Source organism: Tachyglossus aculeatus, chromosome 7 (assembly GCF_015852505.1).
Source record: "Tachyglossus aculeatus isolate mTacAcu1 chromosome 7, mTacAcu1.pri, whole genome shotgun sequence".
NCBI classification, from domain to species: Eukaryota; Metazoa; Chordata; class Mammalia; order Monotremata; family Tachyglossidae; genus Tachyglossus; species Tachyglossus aculeatus.
In genome coordinates, this window is record NC_052072.1 from 25,063,409 (window position 1) to 25,085,225 (window position 21,817).

Below are 21,817 nucleotides of genomic sequence, written 5' to 3' on the forward strand. Positions count from 1 at the left end.
AGGTTTATGTTGCTCATTAGGCAGTGACATTTGAGGAATTCCACATTGTCTGGGGAGCATTAGGGACTGGAGTTTGGGGCTCTTCCCCCCCCCAAAATGGGACCAATGTATAGAAATAACGAGTGCAAGGAATTCGGAGCATTTGTAAAATTTGTGTCTCTAAAAAAGAAAATGTCCTTTGAGGTTTCATCCGAATTACATAATGTATTAGGTTTTCTGATGAGTAGCAGGAGGTTTAAAAATAAGCAGTCAAGTGGTTTGAACAGAGAAGGGTATATAATAGTGCTCGATGATCATTGCAGATTGAAATAATTTCTGTCAGACGTGCTCACTCCTGTGGTCGTGCCAAGGCCATTAGCCATTTTCTTTTTGTCGTGCAGCAAATGAAGAGATTCTGATCGGCTGGAGGGGTGGCGGGATTCCCTTGCATGCTCTACTTAGAACTAGATGGTGGGCCAGAGTAGCATGCTAAGTATGTTTTGGCAATAAAGCTAGATCCTAGGAACTCACTAGGAAATGGCTGCTAGAATAATGACATCTTGCAGCGGCCACCAGAGGGTTAATTTAAAATGCACGCTCCAGGAATCTCTTTAGGGAGCTTGATAAATGACTTTTTAGGGAGGTAGATCTAATTCAGCTTCGGGACACAGACATCGAGTTTTCTTGCCGTCTTGAAAAACCGTGACATCTTTTGGCCCCTAATTAATTACTAATTCTCCTTTTCTACAGAAACAGGAAGGTGGTCGATTATTCACAGTTTCAAGAATCTGATGATGCTGGTAAGTTGGTGTGTTTTCAAACATCTGAAAGCCCTTTTTTGTGACTAATTCCTGTATCCCTGTCTTGCTCTGAAATTAGATTAAACCTTGACTTGCCATGAAATTTTATCTTTCATCCCTTGTTAGCCTGTTGGTTGTAAAAGGTGTGCTTTAACCAAAGTTGCTTTTTTGGCTATTCCTCGAGCTTTAGTGGATTTTTTTGAGATCCATCTTAGTTGGTATTGAATGAATGCTTGAAGCTCTTATGGCTTTGATATTTTAAGAATATTCACTTTTACAATCCCAATTAAACCTTTGCTATCTTGTGGGAGTGATTTGGAACTATTCTGTTTGGGTGGTATTGCTCTCCTATCGTTTTACTGTGAAAAGTTCTTTTAGCATTGCACTTTTTGGTCAGGAACAAAGACAAAAACAGGTCATCTTGTATTCTTTCTCAGAATCTTTAACATTGGGGATTTAAATGGTTTGCCTAAACTTATTGAGTATGATGGCAGACCACCACAATAATGATTTGTAAGCTTGTTGTGGGCAGGGAAAGCGTCTGCCAGCTCTGTTGTGTTGTCCTCTCCCAAGCGCTTAGAACAGTGCTCTGCACACGGTAAGCGCTCAGTAAATACCACTGATTGATTTTAGTCTTGTTTAGCCATTTATTTGGGGATGCAGTCCCAAGCCAAATTGTGGAGATGTAGCCTGACCCAGAGAGATGTGCTATAGGCCTTTCTTGGTGAATATGTATGGTAATTTGGATTGTAATGTGGCTGTTTGATGTGTCTGTTTTAGATGAAGATTACGGAAGAGATTCAGCCCCTCCAGCCAAGAAAATCCGGTCATCACCCCGAGAAGCTAAGAATAAAAGGCGGTCTGGAAAGAATTCTCAGGAAGATAGGTGAGAAGGAGCATCATATGGAGCACTGATCATAGAAAGGTCCCTCTGCTAACCCGAAAAGCAACGCTTCTCTTGTAGTATCGGGTGCGAAAGTTGTCCAGCACCAAGGTGTTCTCTCTGTCTAGGCTCCAAGATGTGATTTATTGACATCTGGCCTATCCAGAACAAAATTTAGAGTTGGAGGGATTCTTGGCCAGGTAGTCTGTTTTCCAGTCAGTCTTTTTGAGAAGCATAAATCATTGTGTATTAAAACAGGCTGCCAGAACCCCCAAGATTCTCTTGAACTTCTGAGCTTGCCTCTTCCCTGCGTCTAAATTCTAATCTAAAGTGAGGATAGGGGTTCAAAATAGGACCCAAATTAAGTACAGAGTGGGCACTGAGTGAAGGACAAAGTTAAAATCAGTCGGCCTGATGTGAGTTTTTTCTGGCCCTCATTAAGTATTTACATCCTTCATAATTTTATAAAATATAAATAGATACGTTACTCCCAAAGTTATGAGTACAGTCTGCTCTCAATTGTTTGCTAATAGTCTATCTACTTGGGGAAGTATCCAAAACAGAGCATAGGTAGAAATGATTTTATGTTGTGGGCCTTAATTAGTTTTTAAGGAATTTGTCTTGGGCTCCTCCATAAATCAGTAGTAGAAGCCAGGAGGATAATTCATAGATGGTTTTTTTTCTGTTGGCCTTATGTATCCATCATCCATTTGCTCTGTCTGTTCCCATTTTGTCTTGTACTAGCTATAGAAATTCTCAGTTCCTCCATAAATAGTAAAGCAGCATGGCCTAGTAGAGAGAACACAGGCCTGGGAGTTGGAGGAACTGGGTTCTAATCCTGGCTCTGCCAAGTGGCTGCAGTGTGACCTTGGGCAAGTCACTTAAATTCTCTGTGCCCCAGTTCCCTCATCTGTAAAATGGGGATTAAATCCTCCTCCCTCCTCCTGAAACTGTGAGCCCCATGTGGGATGGGAACTGAGTCCACCCTGGATTAGTTTGTATCTACCCCAGCACTTAGTGTTTGGCATATAGTAAGCACTTAGGTACTGTTATTATTATAAATACTATTTTCATCCTGCGTTTTAGGTAGAATGCTGTTATGGCATTAGGAAACGTTTTTGATAGTGCGCAGATATCGGGACAGAACGTAAAGTGATGTCAGTTGAAGCAGCTGTGCAGATTGTTCGTAAGAACCTTATCTCTTTGTTATAATAATAATAATGATGATGGCACTTATTAAGCGCTTACTATGTGCAAAGCACTGTTCTAAGCGCTGGGTCAGATACAAGGTAGTCATGTTGTCCCATGTGGGGCTCACAGTTTTAATCCCCATTTTACAGATGAGGTTATAAGAAAACTGAGTGACTCAGTACCCCAGTCCCACAGCACCCAGGTAGCTATCCTTATGCTCTCCTATTTTCACGATTCCTAATGTACGTTCACGTCTGTCTCCTCCTGAAGACCACACTCCTTGTGGGCAGGGATTGTGTCTACCAACTCTGTTGTATTATACTTCCCCAAGGGCTTAGTACAGTGCTTTGCGTGCATTAAGTGCTCGATAAATGCCATTGATTAATATTTACTTGGTAGGTTACTGCTAGTAAATAAGGCTTTAATTTCCCTGTAATTTAATTTTATTTGAGACGCATCGTACCCCAGTGGATAGAGCATGGGTCTGGGAATCAGAAGGACCTGGGTTCTAATCCCTGTTCTGCCACTTGTCTGGTGTATGACCTTGGGCAAGGCATAACTTCTCTCTGCCTTGGGTACCTCATCTGTAAAATGGGGATTAGGACTGTGAGCCCTACGCAGGGCAGGGACTGTGTCCAATCTGATTACCTTAGCGCTTAGTACAGTGCCTGGCACCTAGTAAGCGCTTAACAAATACTTTTAAAAAAAATTCCATCTTGATCCATGAGAATAGATAGATGTAGTTTTCCCTCTAGCCCTGCTGGAAAGTTAGAAGTGCTGAGGATAGTTGAATAGCATTTTAGGACGCTGAGAAGCAGTGTGGCTTAGTGGAAAGAGCAGGGGCTTGGGAGTCAGAGGTTGTGGGTTCTAATCCTGGCTCCGCCACTCGTCAGCTGTGTGACTTTGGGCAAGCCACTTAACTCCTCTGTGTGTCTGTTACCTCATCTGTAAAATGGGGATTAAGATTCTGAGCTCCACGTGAGACAACCTGGGACAACTTGTATCTCCCCCAGTGTTTAGAACAGTGCTTGGCACATAGTATGCGCTTAACAAATACCATCATTATTATTTTAGGACTTAGGGCTTTTGTTTGAAGAAAGGCCTTGGAAAACAAATCTAAAAAGCTTGTTTTTCCTGGCAGTCCTCTCTTCCTTATCAGACTTTCTTCTTTCAGTTTTTGCAATTCATTTTCTATTTTTCATCAAGATTTTGTCCAGATTTCTATACAGCTACAATCTGGATATTCCAAAACAAGGTTAATGGAGAAGCAGCACGGCTCAGTGGAAAGAGCCTGGACTTGGGAGTCAGAGGTCATGGGTTTGAATCCTGGCTCTGCCACGTCTGCTGTGTGACCTTGGGCAAGTCACTTAACTTCTCTGAGCCTCAGTGACCTCATCTGTAAAATGGGGATTAAGGTTGTGAGCCCCATGTGGGACAACCTGATCACCTTGTATCCCCCCCCCCAGTGCTTAGAACAGTGCTTTGCACATAGTAAGCGCTTAACAAATGCCATCATTGTTATTATTATAGTTAATAGAGCATGGGCCTAGGAGCCACGGGGACCTGGGTTCTAATCCTGGTTCCGCCTTTTGTCTGCTGTGTTACCTGAGGCAAGTCACGCCACTTCTGGGCCTCAGTTACCACATCTGTAAAATGGGGATTAAGACTATGAGCCCCGTGTGGGACAGGGACTGTGTCCAATCTGATTACCTTGTATCTGCCTGTCCAACTCGATTATCTTGTATCTCTCCCAGTGGTTAGAACAGTACCTGGCGTATAGTAAACCTTTAACAGATACCACAGTTATTAAATACCATTAAAAAAAGGTCTTCCAGGTTCAAATTTGAAGGATAGAAAACTGATGTGTCTCATGCATTCTCCATCTCCTGCTCACCTATCAGTGCTAAACCAAGAGGAGCAGTGTAGCCTATTGGAAAGAGCACAAGCCTGGAAGACGGAGGACCTCCTCCAGGAGGCCTTCCCAGACTGAGCCCCCTTCTTCCTCTCCCCCTTCTCCCCTTCTCCATCCCCCCCCCGCCTTACCTCCTTCCCCTCCCCAAAGCACCTGTATATATGTGTATATGTTTGTACGTATTTATTACTTTATTTTACTTGTACATATTCTACTTATTTTATTTTGTTAATATGTTTTGTTCTCTGTCTCCCGCTTCTAGACTGTGAGCCCGCTGTTGGGTAGGGACCGTCTCTGTATGTTGCCAACTTGTACTTCCCAAGCGCTTAGTACAGTGCTCTGCACACAGTAAGCGCTCAATAGATACGATTGAATGAATGAATGAACCTGGGTTGTAATCCCAGCTCTGCCACTTGCCTGCTGTATGACCTTGGGCAAATCACTTACTGTGCCTGTGCCTCAGTTTTCTCATCTGTAAAATGAGAATCAAGACTGAGCCCCATGAGGGACTTGAACCGTATCCAATTCGATTACCTTGCGTCTTCCCCAGCACTCAGTACAGTGCCTGCCACATAGTCAACTCCTAAAAAAAAAAAAAAAAGCCCTTAAAAGCAACATGGACATCATAATGTCAAGGGGCCAGAGGAGCGGCCGTGATGGCAAGGGTGTTTCGGTTACTTGGCCAGTGTAATGACTTCTAGGTCACTGAGGACATCTCGATCGATTCAAGCCCGGCTTGAGAATCAAGTGAGGATCTTGAAAAGAATTCTTGAAAAGACAGTACTTTGGAGCACTTATATCATTACCGCCTCCTCCCTCCCCACCCAACTTGGGTAGTTGAACCTGAGTGGACGGAAGTCAACCTACCGAATTAATTCATATGGTGGTGCCCCACTTGTCCAAATTTCATTGCTGAATATAGTGGCTGGTAGTGCTGGCATCAGTCTTGACCAATCAGTAGGCCAGTCTCCCAATCCGTGTTAACAGGGATTGCAGGGTTAGCAGAGCTTTAGGAAGTAGGCTTTTGGGAATGGAGAAGAGGTTCTAAAAGTCTAGGAGGATGACAAAAATCCACAGTCCCTGTGTGGACTTTGGACTTAAGTGAACTTGAGACCATACAGGCCAGAGGCTGGTTGGAGCAATTCTAGCAGCAACCACGTTTTATATGCTTAATGTGTGTCATGAATGTTGTTTGTAATGCCTGTACATATTTACTGTGTTAATTGATCTTGAATTTTTAGGGTTTTACCCAATTTCAATATAGCTCTGCCGTAAGATTCATTCATTCATTCAATCGTATTTATTGAGCGCTTACTGTGTGCAGAGCACTGTACTAAGCGCTTGACGAAACCTGAAAAATTTTATCTATTATTGGCAGTGACAATAATAATAATCACAGTGACATTAAGTGCTTACTTTGTGCTAAAATTAAGAATGGATACAGTCCCTCTGCCATAAGGTGCTCACAATGTTAAGAGAATTGTGAAATTAAGAATGGATACAGTCCCTCTGCCATAAGGGGCTCACAATGTTAAGAGAAATCTGAAATTAAGAATGGATACAGTCCCTCTGCCATAAGGGGCTCACAATGTTAAGAGAAATCTGAATTGACTTGAATTAATTCTAATTCTGTCTTGGTCAACAAGTTGATTCAGTGCATTTGTGTGTTGATCTATCAATATCTCCATCGTTAGGAGAGTTTACATGAATTTGGAATGTGCTCTTGGGAGCCTTGATCATTTTTGTATTATTCACTGAGGGAGGATTTTCCTTCTCCCCACCTTTTCAAAATAAGTCTGCAGTTTATTAGGTAATTGACATTCATACTCAGTTTTTGCTTTTCTCTGGCATGATTGTCATTTGTTTTGCTCCAGTGTAGAGCCACTTCCAAGCTAACATGCCAAGACTTGTGTGTTTTGGGTGACATTGAAATGTGATGCTCTAAATTAAGCAAAGTTGTTTAACATTTCAAAGAATGCCAAAAGATAAGTAGTTGCATTAATTTAGTCGTGTTGTGTCATTTGCAAACACTGGGAAGGGGCATTATTACAGTGTTGAAAGTAGATCAAAAAAAGTAGAAAAGCTCAGATAAAAATGCAATTATAGTTTGGTGATTTACCCCAAAGGGTGGAAAAAAAAGCCAAAATGCACTTTATCTTACTCTGTACTGGAACTTCAAGGAGTTTTCGACTCAAAGTTTAGATCTTCTCCAGTGCTCTATGGCCTAATGGGGCTTCCGTCCCTTGTGTCTGGCCCATGGACCCCATCAGAGATCCCTGCCTCTCCCCCAGAGTTAACGTTCAACCTTCCTTGGCAGCCTGTTGAAAGCCCGAGTGTAGCAATTGATGACTATTTTCTCTTATTCTGTCCTTTGTGGAATAAACCACTGAGCTGCCATTAGTTTCTCCCTCGACTCCTGAATCCCTAGTTTCCAGAAATGGAACCCCATGTGTGGGTCTCTGGTGCAATAGCGATCTCCCCCCAAACCCTCCCTGCAGTATACCATTTGCACTCTATCAGTCCAGGTTATAATGTAACCCTGTTTTGATAGGATTTCTCATTTTGGCCCATTTAAAATAGTTTATCAACTGGCTAGGCGTGTACAGAGGGATTTGGGCCCTCAAGGGTTGAAATTTGAACTAGCCGGTCACCATGGAGCACATGCATAGAGACTGGGCTAATTAGGGTTAGATCACGGGCCGGGACTCGGAAGGACCTGGGTTCCTATTCCGGCCCCGCCACTTGTCTGCTGGGTGACCTTGGGCAAGCCACTTTCCGTGCCTCAGGTTCCTCATCTGGGAGCCCCACGTGGGATGACTGTGTCCAACCTGATCAGCTTGTATCCACTCCAGCACTTAGTACAGTGCCTAGCACAAAGTAAGCACTTAACAAATACTGTTTTCAAAAAAAAAATAGGGAATGAGTGGGGACCTGCGTGTGAGGAAGCTAGTAGCCCTCTGAGGTGGTGCAGACGCGTCACCGACTTATTGGTTGGGTATTTTTAAGAATTTGGCAAAGCAGCCAAGAGCATTTTGTCACTTCCATTTGAACTTATTAGGCTTTTTGAAGCCGCTGTTAGGTAGAGCAGAGCTGTCCTAGAGCAGTACCCTATCTCTTCCCTTTCCTCTTACGAGGCACACTCCATTTAGTTATGCTCTCCACAGCAAAGAAACACTAAATTTTCTCTAAGGTATTTCTAGTCAAGAAGAAGCAGACTTGTTGGCATGTATACTACTGTCAGCAGCCCCCCGAGCACTATTTTCTTACGGTATGTTCTATACATGCACGTATGCACTCAAGGAGAAGGAATGGAATTTGCTTCCCTGTCTACTGCAGAGTCATTGCTAGTCAGACCTGCCAACGAATGAAGCCATCTGGCCATTGCTGCATATTTATCTTTCCATTACTAGGAAGATAAAAAAGAAATACACATAACTGAAGGGAAGAGCAAAGAAAGACACAACAGATATAAATATTGATTGAAAATGCATTAGCTCAGCAAACACTCCTCCACCCCTCAGCTCCATTCCTGGACCCCAAACAAATCCGGTGTGTGTGGAGCCGAGAACGATGCCCATTGTGTTGATATCCTCAGCTGTTTCCTTTGGTCTCTGTAAGAGTGGAGAAACAGCATTTATTCCTCCTCCCTGTAACTCGTTTTAATGTCTGCCTCCTTCCCTGGCTAAATTGCAGGTTCCTTGAGGACAGGGATCAGGTCTACTCATTGTTTTGGACTCTCCCAAGCGCTTAGCACAGTGCTCTTCACAAAGTATAGAAACAGCTTGGCCTAGTGGAAAGAGCATCAGAGGATCTGGGTTCTAATCCCAGTTCCGCCACGAACCTGCTGTGTGACTTTGCCCAAGTCACTTACTTTTCCTGTGCCTCACTCCCTTCATCTGCAAAGTGGGGATTCAGTGTCTTTTCTCTCTCAATCAGTCATGTTTACTGAGCACTTACTGTGTGCAAGGTATTTTACTTAGCACTTGGGAGAGTACATCCCAAAATATAATAGACACATTCCCTGCCCACAACGAGCTTACAGTTTTGAGGGGAAGACATATTAATATAAACTGTGGATATGTACATAAATGCTAGGGGCTGGAGGGGGTTGAATAAAGGGAGCAAGTCAGGGCAATGCAGAAGGGAATGGGAAAAGAGGAAATGAAGGCTTAGTCAAGGAAGGCCTCTTGGAGGAGATGTGCCTTCAGTAAGGTTTTGAAAGTGGAGAGAGTCATTATCTCTCAGATATGAAGAGGGAGGGCGTCCTAGGCCAGAGGCAAGACATGGGCGAGGGGTTGGTGGTGAGATAGACGAGAACGAGGTACAGTGAGTAGGTTGGCATTAGAGGAGCCAAGTGTGTGGGCTGGGTTGTAATAGGAGAGTAGAGACGTGAGGTAGGAAGGGGCAAGGTGATGGATGGAGTGCTTTTAAAGCCAACGCTAAGGAGTTCCTGTTTGATACGGAGATGCACGGGAAGCAACCTGGCGAAGTGGCTAGAGCACAGGCCCGGGAGTCAGAAGGTTGTAGATTCCACTCCCAGCTCCTCCCCTTGTCTGCTGTGTGACCTTGGGCGAGTCACTTCACTTCTCCGGGCCTCAGTTTCCTCATCTGTAAAACGGGGCTTGAGACTATGAGCCCCATATGGGACAGGGACTGTGTCCAACCCAATTTGCTTGTACCCACCCCAGTGCTTAGCACAGTGCCTGGCACACAGTAAGCGCTTAACAAATACCAGTATTATTATTACTGTTATCATTATTATGGGCAACCACTGGAGGTTCTTGAGGAGTGGGCTTGAACGTTTTTATAGAAAAATGATCCCTCCTACTTAGACCATGAGCCCCGTGTGGGACCTGATGATCACGTATCTACCGCAGCGCTCGGTACAGTGCTTGGCACGTATTAAGTGCATAATTATCATCATTGTCATTATTAAATTAAGGGCCCATTGTTATAGATTTTCATTGATTCAGGTAACTGGCTGTTAGGGAAGAACAGCCCCCGCTGGGATCAAGGGGAACCAGAGTCTTAAGAGGGCAGCTGTCCTGCCTGGACACCTTTGGCAGTTAGGAGAGAGGGTCTTCAAGGCTACTCCATTCGGGCTCCGAAGACTAGCCTCACTTGGGCTCTGGTTAGTCCGAGCTGTGGCGAAGCCCGTTTAATGTTCTTTTTCTTTCCCCTTTCAGTGAGGACTCAGAAGAAAAAGATGTGAAGGCCAAGAAGGACGATTCACACTCCCCAGGTATTTGCGCGGCTGCAACCTGCAAGCGATATAGACTGCCTGTTGAGGGCTGTGGTCGAGGTAGTGTGTGGAAAAGGGTGCTCTGCCTCAACATCTTAATTCAGAGGGCTTCGTGAGTCGTCGGAGTCCTGGGGTCCCGAAGCAAACTTGAGGGCTCCAGGCGCAGGTCACTTGAGGATTGTTCATCTCCTCCAGGGGTTCTTAATGAGACTAGTGTCCCCAAAGGATTGAGCCTTTTGTCGGCCTGTGCAACTTAGTCTTGCCCCGCATCACCTCTGCTGTTCTAGTCCTGGACCGTCTTTCCAAAGAGGTTGGTTTTGTCATGGACAAGCGTTTGTTGTTCCCAAACCCTCTCCCATGTGCCACCCCTGGCCTTCCGGAGTGGAGAGAAAATCGCACCCATTTGTGGCCCTTCCCGGTGATCTCTACCCCCGAGAGAATGAACTGTACTCCTACTACTGAGGCCGCGCCTGTGAGGTGCTGAAGCAGCGTGGCCAAGTGGATAGAGCACGGGCCTGCAAGTCAGAAGGACCTGGGTACTAATCCCGGATCCACCACCTATCTTCTGTGTGACCTTGGGCAAGTCACTCAATTTACCTGGGCCTCAGTTACCTAATCTGTAAGATGGAGATTAAGACTGTGAGCCCCGTGGGGGACGCGGACTGTGTCCAACCTGATTACTTTGTACCTGTTCCGGCGCTTAGAACAATGCCGGGCACATAGTAAGCGCTTAACAAATACCATTAAAAACAAACGAAAACTTCGAGTCAGTTAATACCAACTGAGCTCCTTTGGGGTACGGGTCGTCCACTGTCCTAGGGTTGAACCCGGTCCCCACCTCGAGGTCCCAACTCTGTGGCCTACTAGGGTTGGAGGGCAGCTTTATTCCCCTGTGTCTATTTGTCCCCAGACGAGGATTTTGGCAGCGAAGGCGATGACTTGGGAGCCGATGACGGCAAGGCCGACAGCGACTACGAGTGCTCCCAAAAGAGCAAAAAAGGGAAAAAGGCCAAACCCGAAAAGAATAAGCGAGCCTCCAAATCCAGGAAAAGGGCTGCAGGTAAAGACCGATCCAGAGAGATCCTAGCCCCATTCCAAGGGGGCTGGCAGCCTGACTTGTTTGGGGACAGCTGTGTTGAAATGTTTTTGAGAGTAATAGTAGAGCGCAACACAGCCCTTCGTGAAAAGGAAGAGTTTTTTGGGGTTTTTTTTAAAAGAGATATCTGCATTCCTTACTTTTATCAGTGCTCTTGTTGGGTCATTAAAACCTTCCCCATCCCAAACGACAAAAAAAGACACCAAAAACGACATCTCTCCCACAGGTAATCCTTTTACAGAAAGAAGCCTGATAGAAGGGGGACTCTCCTCCCTCCCTCAGGGTCTTGGAAAGACGTTTTCTTTCAGCCGAGCTTCCTGAGTTTTTCTTTTTTTAAATGAAACAACAATAACAAAAAATCCAGCCTGGAATGATGTAATTTAAAAACTGGGAAACTGAGAAGGGAGGGCTTTCCAGAGTTTTGGCTGTCGGAAATGACTTCTCCAGCCTCGAACCTCCTTGAAGTGGGATTGATTTGCCTGGGAATGTATGTCTTTGCCTGTGTTCTGCAGGGGTCAGCACCTGGTGTGCAGAAAAACCAAATCATTCGAAACCGTTGAGTGATTAAGCTAAAGAACCAATCAATTTAAACACACATTAACGTATAGTTGCTTTGTTGTGGAGGTATCATTGTGAGTTACCAGAAAATGAATGCAGGCAGTCCTCGACTTCTGACGTGGCAAGTTAGGGCAAGTGGTATTTTGGGTGTTTTAAAATTTTTCACCCCGTTTCAGTAGGAAAATGTATCATTTTCCACTTTACAGTACTAGCTCTGGGGATTGGGATGGGGGGGTGCGAGCAAGTGGAGTGGAGAGGAAGACACCAGGGGAGCCGCTGGCAGGAAATGGAGAAATAATTGAAGAGCCGTAATGTAGATAGGGGTGGTGAGGGTGGGAGAAAAGGGTGGAGAAAGTTTCAAGAGGGCCAGAGTATGGAGTGGGAGGGGTTACCTGGTAGTCACCAGTGTGGTTGATGCATTCCATTTGGCTCACAACTACATTGTTCTCTCCCAGGCGCTTAATACAGTGCTCTGCACACAGTAAGTGCTCAGTAAATATGATTGACTGGCTAGCCGACCATGGGAGCCTCTGACTCAGTGTAAATTCATTGATGTAACGCCCTTTATTCTCTAGCTGACCTGAGTGTACAATTCTGAGTAATTTGGATTCCCTTTTATAGGGTATCTGAATGTGGTTGGGCAACCAAGCCCCTCCATTTCTAACATTGTAAGAGAAAACTGGTACTGACTTGCATTTTAATTTATGAGGCTCCTGAAGATAGTTTTAAGTCCAAGGACTGTCTGTATTTTTACTTACAAGGCAGTTTTCTAATGGGACTTCTGCTGCTGCATCAATTTAAATACCACACCCACCTCTCACCCAGCCCCACACACGATACCTGGTCAGCAGCAGTTTGTGCTTCATGGTTCTGGTCCCCCTTTCCCACTCCTTCTGTCCCCGACTCCCTCACCTCCCCGACGCTTGAGCCACATCTAGCTCTAAGAAGAGCCAGATATGACTTACGAGGCTTAGATTCCTGTCCTCTGACCTGGTGGCTTCTAGTTTAAATCCCCCAGTACACCTTAGAAAACTTCAGCTGTTCATTATATAGTATTTTATTAAGGGGAAGTTGTCTTTTCAACTTGGAATGTAGAGTCTTTGAGGCCGGAAAGAATAGGAATCATTCATTCAATCGAATTTATCGAGCGCTTACTTTGTGCAGAGCACTGTACTAAGCGCTTGGAAAGTACAAGCTGGCAACATATAGAGACAGTCCGTACCCAATAACGGGCTCACAAATAGTTCCAATACCCATTGGCGTTTGATGGAGACTGGACCGTGGGGCTGCCGAGTTCCCTCACAAACAGCATCTAACAAGTTAGTCTTTATTTCTTCAGCTTCCATGTGATGTTCTGAATGGGCTAGTGTGGGTTGGCCCCACCATTTGGCCTCTGGAATAGAAGTGTGGCCTTGCATTTCATTGTACCGTTGTTGGCTTGGTGTTTCAGAGGACAGCGAAGATGAAAAAGAGGATCACAAAAATGTGCGCCAACAACGGCAGGCAGCGTCCAAAGCGGCTTCTAAACAGCGGGAGATGCTCTTGGAGGATGTCGGCAGTGAAGAGGAAGAACAAGAAGAGGAAGAGGCACCATTCCAGGAGAGTAAGTCCGAGTGGCTAATGTACTTGTGCTCGGGGATAGCTGTCGTGGGCCCTCAGTCAGGCACTGCTAGAGGCGGGCTGCCCAAGGTGGCAACGCAGAGGTGGCCTCTCAGATTCAGGACCCCGAAATGAGAGATTTGAGGGCTATGGAGTAGCCCCTATCAGGGCTACTGGGCTTCCCTTGAATTCGTAAGCCGTCGTCCTATCCACTAGCCCTACAAGATAGATTTTGAACGTCCAAAAGGCTTCTCTCTGGGGAATGGTATGTGTGTGATTTGTGTTTTTGTGTGTCGGTGGTAGGTTTTTATTTTTTTCATTTCTTAACCGTGTTACTAACAGCACTCTCGGATGTCGTGCTATCCTCTTGGTTTGGGGACTCTTTTATTTCCTATCTTAAGCCACGAATGCTGCTTTTCTCTTTTCAATTCACTCAGTGTGGACTAAAATCACCCCAGACTAGTCAGTTTCACTTCCCCGGTCTCAATAGCATTCCTCGGGAATGATGGAACTACCAAAAGTAATCGATGACAGCAGTTTCTACTCATTGCTGTGTTTCGTAAATCCCTTCCTCTTGTCGACCTGCTCTTCAAACAAGTCAGTCGTACAATCCTCACGTGAGGTGTGCGGTAAACCCATTTTACAGATGGGGCCAGTGGCAACACCACCCGACAAGTCGGTAGCCCAGCTGGGAGTAGAATCCAGGAGTGTCTGACTCTCCCAGATCCCCTGCTCCAGTCGTTTCCATTAGAACACTGCCTCCCCTTGTTCACTTGGAAGGATGTGTAAATTAAGCCGGGCATTGAAATTCTTCCTTCCCTCAGAAGATTCCGGCAGCGATGAAGACTTCCTAATGGAAGATGATGACGATAGTGACTATGGCAGTTCAAAAAAGAAAAATAAAAAGATGGTGAAGAAGTCCAAACCCGAGAGGAAAGAAAAGAAAATGCCCAAGCCCAGGCTAAAGGCTACAGGTGAGCTCAGCAGAGGTGAAGCTAAGTTGCTGTTAAAAAAAAAAAAAAAATCATCATTCAAGAAGTGGTAAAACTTTCTCTGCAGAATTCTCCATTAGGGTGTGGCAGTGGGCTGGATACTTAAAGGGAATTCAAGAAACCAATAAGTAAATAAATAAAAAGGATCTTACCTGGAAGGGTTTTTTGAATAGGCAAGATAAGTTGGGGTGATGTCCATTAAGGAGCGAGACCAGGTGGATCCAGAGTTCTCTCAGTGGGTTTATGACCGAAGGATATTGACATCATGGTTTGGCCCCATTCATAGTGGATGGATCCAACACCTCCTGGGATGGGGCTGACAGCCTCTTGTGGCTTGTCGCCCAGAATATAAATGGTAGGAGTTGGGAGTAGGACGACCATGTGCATCTCGGCCCTGAGACCTTTGAAGTGCCCGACTGTATCACGGCATCAGCATGGCTGGTTAGCCCTTAAATTCCTTTCCGGTCATTTGTCACTGCTGATGTCACAGTCCCACCTCCCAACAGCTAATGAAGACTTGAAACCGGGAAAATGTGCAGATCTGCGCTGATGCAGCACCAGTTAACCTTCCCTTCCCGCCCACGTCCCTGGCCCTAGGACTTCCCCAGACGGTAGGGTATTTTGAAAAGCCACCCGCGGCTCTGGGGCTTCAGTTTCTCTCCAGGTTCTCGTGGTTTCTATCACTCACCAGGTCAGAGCTAGTTTTGTGTGTCACTCAAAAAAAAACAAAAGGAAAGCAAAGCTGGATTTGCTTTGTGTGTGTCTGTGTAGTGTTATCATGCTGTCTTACACACCGGTGGCTTAGATACCGCCCTCTGACCGTCCCTTCCTACAGCTGACTCTAGAGTTAAATAAGCCGTTAAGCGCGGTATCAGTTCTTGGAGTAGCATGGCATTTCGGTACCGTAAGTATTGTTACTGACCCGGTCTTCAGTGCCGATAATCATCGGAAGCAGTCAGAGCAGAAATTCAGCAGTCGACTGCGCCTCGTTCGTAATGGAGGCTAGAAAAGGAGAGAGATTTCTCTAGGGATATGTGTTGTGTCTCATCACTGTGCCCATTCTGGTTTTTGAAAATGTGGGGAGGGTTTGTGTTCTGTTGAGGAATGATGCTGGGCAGATCGTTGTTTCCTTTTCTTTAGAGGTGATCTTCCTGGAAAACGTTTTCTTTCCTCACTCTCCCTCCCCCAAATTGGTACTCTTCTTCTTTCAGTGACCCCAAGCCCGGTGAAAGGCAAAGGAAAGGTGGGTCGCCCAACAGCTTCAAAGGCATCAAAGGAAAAGACTCCCTCCCCCAAAGAAGAGGATGAGGAGCCGGAAAGCCCCCCAGAAAAGAAAAAGTCTGCCAGCCCTCCACCAGAGAAGTCAGGAGATGAAGGGTCTGAAGACGACGCTCAGTCTGGGGAAGATTAAAGGCGACGGTTTGGGGAGATTTTATTAAAAAAAAAAAAGAGGAAAAAAAAGAAACATACTTAGGGGTAGAACATGGTTTGGGCTATGGCTTGACTCATGGGCTTTGAATGCTTAACTTTCAGCTGTTGACATACAGAATCCTTTTGAGAAAAAAAAACCAAACAGTACACAACACCGTAATGGTTTCGAAGTTACCTCTCATCTATTGGCAGTTCTTTGTGCCCTCCTGTACTCAATTGAAAGCCATGACAAAGTATCCAGTGAATTGACTGCTTAACTTTATTTTGTGAGGGGATACTGCAGTCGCGAAGCAATAAGATTTGAAACACTATTGATTCTATTGGGGAAGGTTTTTGTTTTTGTTTTTTCTTACAAAAACCCATCAAGTGGAATAGGAGACTGGAAGGCTTCCTATTCAAAATTTTTTTCCCCTATCTGAGTTTTTTTTAAGGGAAAAAAATCACTATCAGCCAACCCAGATGTGTTTTATATATTTTAAGTAATGATTATGAACCTAATTTAATGGACCAGGAAGAAGATATATGTGAATTCTAAATAAGGTCCTAAATTTCCAGTTGTCTTTTTGGCCTTCTCTGGAAAAATGGGGTTGCAGGCCTCATTTTGAGTTTTACTTCACTCCTGGTGATCTCCACCCGATATAGAACTGAAGTCCTTTTTCCCTGCTCTGATCCTTATGGAGGGGGTTACGGTCCCATCTAGAAAAAGAGCAGGAGGCCACCAAAACCTGCCCAAGTTACTGGTGTCTAATCCATGATCTCTTGTGGTTCATATTTTTTTTAAAAAAAATATATATATATAGAAGCATCCATTCTTTTTCCCGGTTGGATGAAATTTTGCCGAGGATCAAGAGAAATTTGAAAATTACCAAACCAACAGCAAAGACTGCTGTACCACATTGTGGGGCCGGGGGAGGTGAGGGGTGGTATTTCTTCTCAAACTGACAATGTTTAGGTTTTAAGTAAATAAAGTACCAGTTAATGTGAAACTCAATCACAGAGAGTTGGGCTTTTCCTTTATAAATGCATAAAAAAAAAATGGAATTTTCTAATGCCATAAATGTGCGCTCAGATCCCATGAGTCATGCATTGGTTTAATTCATAAGGTATTTCGGGAGTAGATGGTTTTTCTCCCCCCACCCTCTCGTCCTTTCATTTCACCCTAGAAATGTGGTGTTAAGTGCATCTCTCAAATTCCTGCTGCAGTATGGGACACTGACTCCTCACCTGCCCCAAACGGGACATTGTTTCTTTTGCTTCATTACCTTTCTTCCCCCCTCCCCACAGATTCTCTCCAGCCTACCTCCGCTGGGGTTATACTGCTTTGGCTGCTCCCACACTGCTCAATTTTTTCCTCGCTTCTGATCGGGCCTCTGCCTGCTGTCCGCAAGCTGGTGCCGATTCAGTGAAACAGGAGTTTTGGAGGTTCAGTGGGAGGAGTGACCCTCCCTAATAAAAACAGGAGGCGCCCCACAAACTGCAGTCCACTCAGAAGGGATGCGTGCTGTTGATTTTATCTTTTCCATGCGTTTTGGACGCAGCCATACTTCTCTGATTAAACCTTCTTTAAAAAGTCACAATCATAGGTTTGATCCTTCAAGCCCCTTGACCCTACAGGCTTACTGGGGTTAGATGCTGGGAGTTTGTGTGTTGGCAAATTTGAGAATGAGGAACTGGACTCTTCTTTTTTCCCCATCCCCTCCTTTTCTCTGGGTTCCATTCTCAAGCGTCCTCCTCTGCTAACTGCCTTTCTTTCATCTGTTGAAACATTTGTATTACTCTATATTCACATTTTTCTCAATGCAAAAGGCTCTGCCAAGGTGGTTGGGGTACCGTTTGATTTGATTGAAACGCCACCCGTGTTTGCATTAGATGCCCTCTGTGGTTGTTGAGAACAAGAGAAGGGAATTCTTAGAACTGAGCCCAATTCAATTCACGGAACATAACCCCAGATAACAGCTGGTAAACTGTCTTTAAATGATGGTTCAAGTCACAGCTCTGAGCTTTATGAAGAGGGTGGCCTTGGTGGGTTGGTGCAAGTTAAAGTCCTTCCATTCTTAACAACCTTGCTTGTGTCACTGCAGTAAAAGACCTATCAGTGTTTCCTTGCAAACCTCTATTTTTAGGGGTTTAGAAACTTGGCTGTACAATTTCAGCCTGGGTTTAGAATGAGGCTTCCTGGGATCTGATTCAGAAACAGATAGATCTTCTGTAACCCTTCTTTTCTCTCCATTAATGGAATGCTGAAAGAAAAATAGGTTTTTGGCATTGTTAGGATCATCCTTTGTACATTTCCTCCGTCATTTTCCAGTAAGCTTTGGGGATCTTTGTAATCGTAGACATTCGGCTACTGTGCTGTGGAAACCTCTTTTATTTTCTTAACCAACACACTCGGCCACATAAACATCTCTAGTAGTATGGGATGTCATCCACCCCTAAATAAAACCGGGGGAGCTATTCTTGTCTACTGGGTTACTTGTACACATTTAGGTTGTGCGTGTTTAACTATATAAGTGTTTGCCCATTAGACTGGAAAAGCTGAAAGTATTTTTCTTTGTACATTTCTGATAGACTGGAAAAAAATAAAATAAGTATGTATTTCTCCTCACGGAGCAGATGGGCTCTGAAGGATCTGTGTTTTCTCCACAGAAGTGTTGAATTTTTTTTTTTTTTTTTTGGTTTTTTGGGTTTGTTTTCAGCTAAATGAGGCCCCAAAATTACCCTGCCAAAAATGTTCATGCAAAGAACGGGACCGTTGGGATGCAAGACTGGAAACTTTGAAAATTCAGTGTTGAGGCATGATACTTCGACCGCGGCTTGGGTTGTAAGCCAGTAGTGGCTGTTGCTCTTCTCATTTGCTCCTCTGCACAGGCCCAGGTTTTGAGGGGTATTAAAGCTCACTTGCCTTTATTGCTGCCCTTGTTGAGGGCGAGTTAGGGAGATAGTAAACTCTGTAGATGCTCACTTGTCTCAGAACCCAAGCCCTACTCCCCAGGTAGACTCAGTTTTATGCTTAATAAGTCGCCATTCGCGATGGTTTCTCCAGCCCACAGGCACTTAGGTTCTAGTTATGAGCACCATTTGCATCCAGGGTGCGGGAACACTGCTGCTCGCGTTCCACCAAATGGAGGAAAAGGAAAGCCTGTACCGTGGGCTGCTCTTTTTTAAGAGGAGATGGACTCTCAGTCTGGATTTAGTCCTAAACGTATCCGATTCTGCTCTCGGAACATCCCCGTTTATCTCCAAATCCAGTTCGGACATTTGATTCCCCGTAAGGAAACCAGATGTTGCTCCTTTTGTTGCGGATGGGCTGAGGAGATGGTTTGGGTTTGATCTCGAGGAGTGAGCATCTTTGAAATTCCCGTGAAGCACCAGGGCACGGTTGACCCATTTGTCTGCGGATTCAGTTCGCTCACCAGATGTCTTCCCTTCCTCAGCCGTGCATTCTCGCAAATTGTGTGCATGTAGAGACCTTTGGTGCGTTTTTCCCGACAGCCGATTACAAGAAACACGAGGGGTTCTAGGCAAATAAAGCGTTTGACATGCCGCAAGATCCATTGGCTACTGCTGAATGTGACACACATTTTTCATTTTAAGGAAAGATCATGTTTTTTCTTGATTTATTTTTTTTTAAATGAGCGTTAAAGTAACATGACTCGGAACCCTGTCGTTTTTTACTCGCTTCAATTTAGCTGGGCTAGGTTTGGGAGTATTTTTGTTGGTGAGCAGAATTTAGCACTAGAAGCAGTTGGGGAGGTTTTTCCTAACGGCTGTGCTACTTTAAACGATCGTGTGCTTGAGCAATCTATTGTGTTAGCAAAGAAGTAAGGGGGGGAAAAAGGCGTCTGTATTTCTATACAGAGTGTTGCTGTTGTCAGAAGTGAATGTAAAGTTGTCATTCTTTTTGAGCATGCTCATTGTCTGCTTCTTCACGAGGCTGCTTTAGGAAATGAAGGACTGTTTCATGCAGAGGTTTGGGAAGTGAGAAACCTAACTCTTTTCTCCCTACGAGTCGAATCTTAACATTTGTCTCCGATGCGCATCCAAGATGGAGGATGCTGTGGTCATCTCCAGTGCAAAACCTTTTTTGTTGGTGAGAAAAGAGGGGCAGAGAATGCCGGATGCTTTTGAGTCATAGGAAATTGCTATCCCTTGTCATCGTATCCTTGAGATCTGCCATTTTTTTAATGGTGTGGAAGAGTTCTGAAATTGGAGTTTGAGGGGGGAAAAAAAGGTGGGTCTGACTGAAATACTAAGATTTAGAATATTTTTTCCTCCGGCTTCAAATTCCAAGGAGGTTTAAAAAAAAAACCCACTGAAAACTGCCACTCCGTGTCCTTATTCTCCGTAGCTTGTTGCTTTCCACCGTCTCAGGATGGACGAGCTGCCACCGAGATCCTTTCTAGGTTCCAAATGTTCAATTACACTTCCTTTCTTAAAGCCTGGCTCCTAAGTTCACTGTGGTGCTGACATTACGTATTCAACCACTATTGGGAAAGTCTCTGAAGCTAGCCACCATCGTGCAATTGCAGTGACTTTGAACGGTGATGACATCTGTCTCCGCATGCTCTGTGTGACTGGTGCAAAACCACCATTTTGCATATGCTTTGTATATCAGGGGCAACGGGGGGGGGGGTTTTATAGGGATTTTTTTTTTTGAAGGGTTTTGGGGGTTTGGTTTGGGGTTTTGGAGGGGTTTTACGGGGTTTCTTTTGGGGTTTCTTTCGTTGTTTAGGCGGGATGGGGACAAGAAATACTCAGCTTATGCCACAAATAATGTGTATAAAATCCCTGAAGTATTGTGTATGGGTGAGAGTGCGTATATGTGTGTGTCTGGCAACTTAAACCCTCTGTCTTCTGGAAATTTGTGAATTTTCCCCTTCTTTCCCTTGCAGAAGCAATTGTTAGAAAATCTGTAAATAAGAGAGCTACATAATTGGTTTAACCGTGAACGTGTCGTCACAACAAACCCTATCCACCTAACTCCTCCCCAATTCAAAGGAGAGAGATTTCCAGGGTAGGCAATAGCCTTCTTAAACAGCGGTGTGGTTTGCAGCATCTCTTTCTCTGTGGTGTGCAGTTTGATCTTGGATAGTCAACGTTTTCGATAGGGCTTTGAGATCCATCCCTAAACCCCCCTCAATCCGCCTAGATGCTTTTTGCCGCACCACTTTCTGCCAAGAAGGCGGCAGAAGCGCGGGACCTGCTCAGATGTAGAAGACTCGAGGCTAAGAAGATAATGTCCTCTCCGGCCAACAGCCATGTCAGCGGACACGTGGTCAGATCGCGCGGGGTTGGATGTTCTTGCGATCCCTGGAGGGTGCCGAAATCTGCAGCGTGGTACTTAAGGGAGCTAAAAGTTTGAATGTAACAGTGCTTTATTTAAAAACGAAAAGATTCAAAACGGGGTTGAAGTGAACATGACTTTGTTGACCATGTTCGTGAATTATAGATGCAACATGCATTGGTAGAATTGTGTGATGGTTGTTTGTGATACTTAATTTTACATATTCCAGTCTCTGTATGTACCTGCATAGAAAAAAGAAAAACAAACAAACCCTGCTTTGCTTTTATTGAAGGGTTTCCAGGACCGTGTACCTGCTCCTGAGCTCTGTTTTAAATATGTGTATCCTTTGCTTGTATTTTGTATTAAAAAAATGAGAAAAAAGAACCCTTTATTGTTGAGCATGTTGGCATTGTCTCCCCCCCTTTTTTTTTCTCTTTTTGGAATATATGAAGCAAGTTATTCTTTTTCTGTATTTTTTTCTTTTGTAAACTTTTTTTCGGTTTTGTTTAAAAACGGCTTTATAAAAGGGCTTTTATAACCCAGATTTATGCCTCTGTGTACTTCTTCTGACTCTGTCTACGGGGGCCACGGCCTTTATTGTGCAACCAGTAAATAACCTTGATCGTTTAGCCATCACCGTAATGAACAGTTCAGGCCTAGAAGCTGGCGAGAAATAGCGTGGCCCTAGTGAAAAGAGCCCTGGACTGGAAGCCAGCGGGCTTGGGTTCTAATTCCGCCTCTGCTACTACCCGGCCTGCGGGGTGACCCTGGGCAAGTCTCTTCTCTGTGCCTCAGTTTCCTCATCTTGAAAGCGAGGATTAGATACCTGTTATCCCTATCATCTCGTATC

At 44.7% G+C, this 21,817-nt stretch overlaps 1 protein-coding gene across 3 annotated transcripts in view; it reads left to right on the top strand.

Moving 5' to 3' along the window:
• NUCKS1 (nuclear casein kinase and cyclin dependent kinase substrate 1) overlaps positions 1–21,509 on the top strand; it is a 45,055-nt gene extending 23,546 nt beyond the window's left edge. The window contains exons 2-8 of one of the 3 annotated variants that reach the window (XM_038749435.1): positions 730–779; positions 1,560–1,665; positions 9,952–10,007; positions 10,918–11,067; positions 13,112–13,264; positions 14,085–14,234; positions 15,464–21,509. In XM_038749435.1, coding sequence (XP_038605363.1) covers positions 730–779; positions 1,560–1,665; positions 9,952–10,007; positions 10,918–11,067; positions 13,112–13,264; positions 14,085–14,234; positions 15,464–15,663 — 865 coding nt within the window. In that variant the 3' untranslated portion in view covers positions 15,664–21,509. The remainder of the gene's footprint in view (positions 1–729; positions 780–1,559; positions 1,666–9,951; positions 10,008–10,917; positions 11,068–13,111; positions 13,265–14,084; positions 14,235–15,463) is intronic. The other 2 variants (XM_038749436.1, XM_038749437.1) reach the window with 2 other exon arrangements.
• Positions 21,510–21,817: the final 308 nt, after the last annotated feature.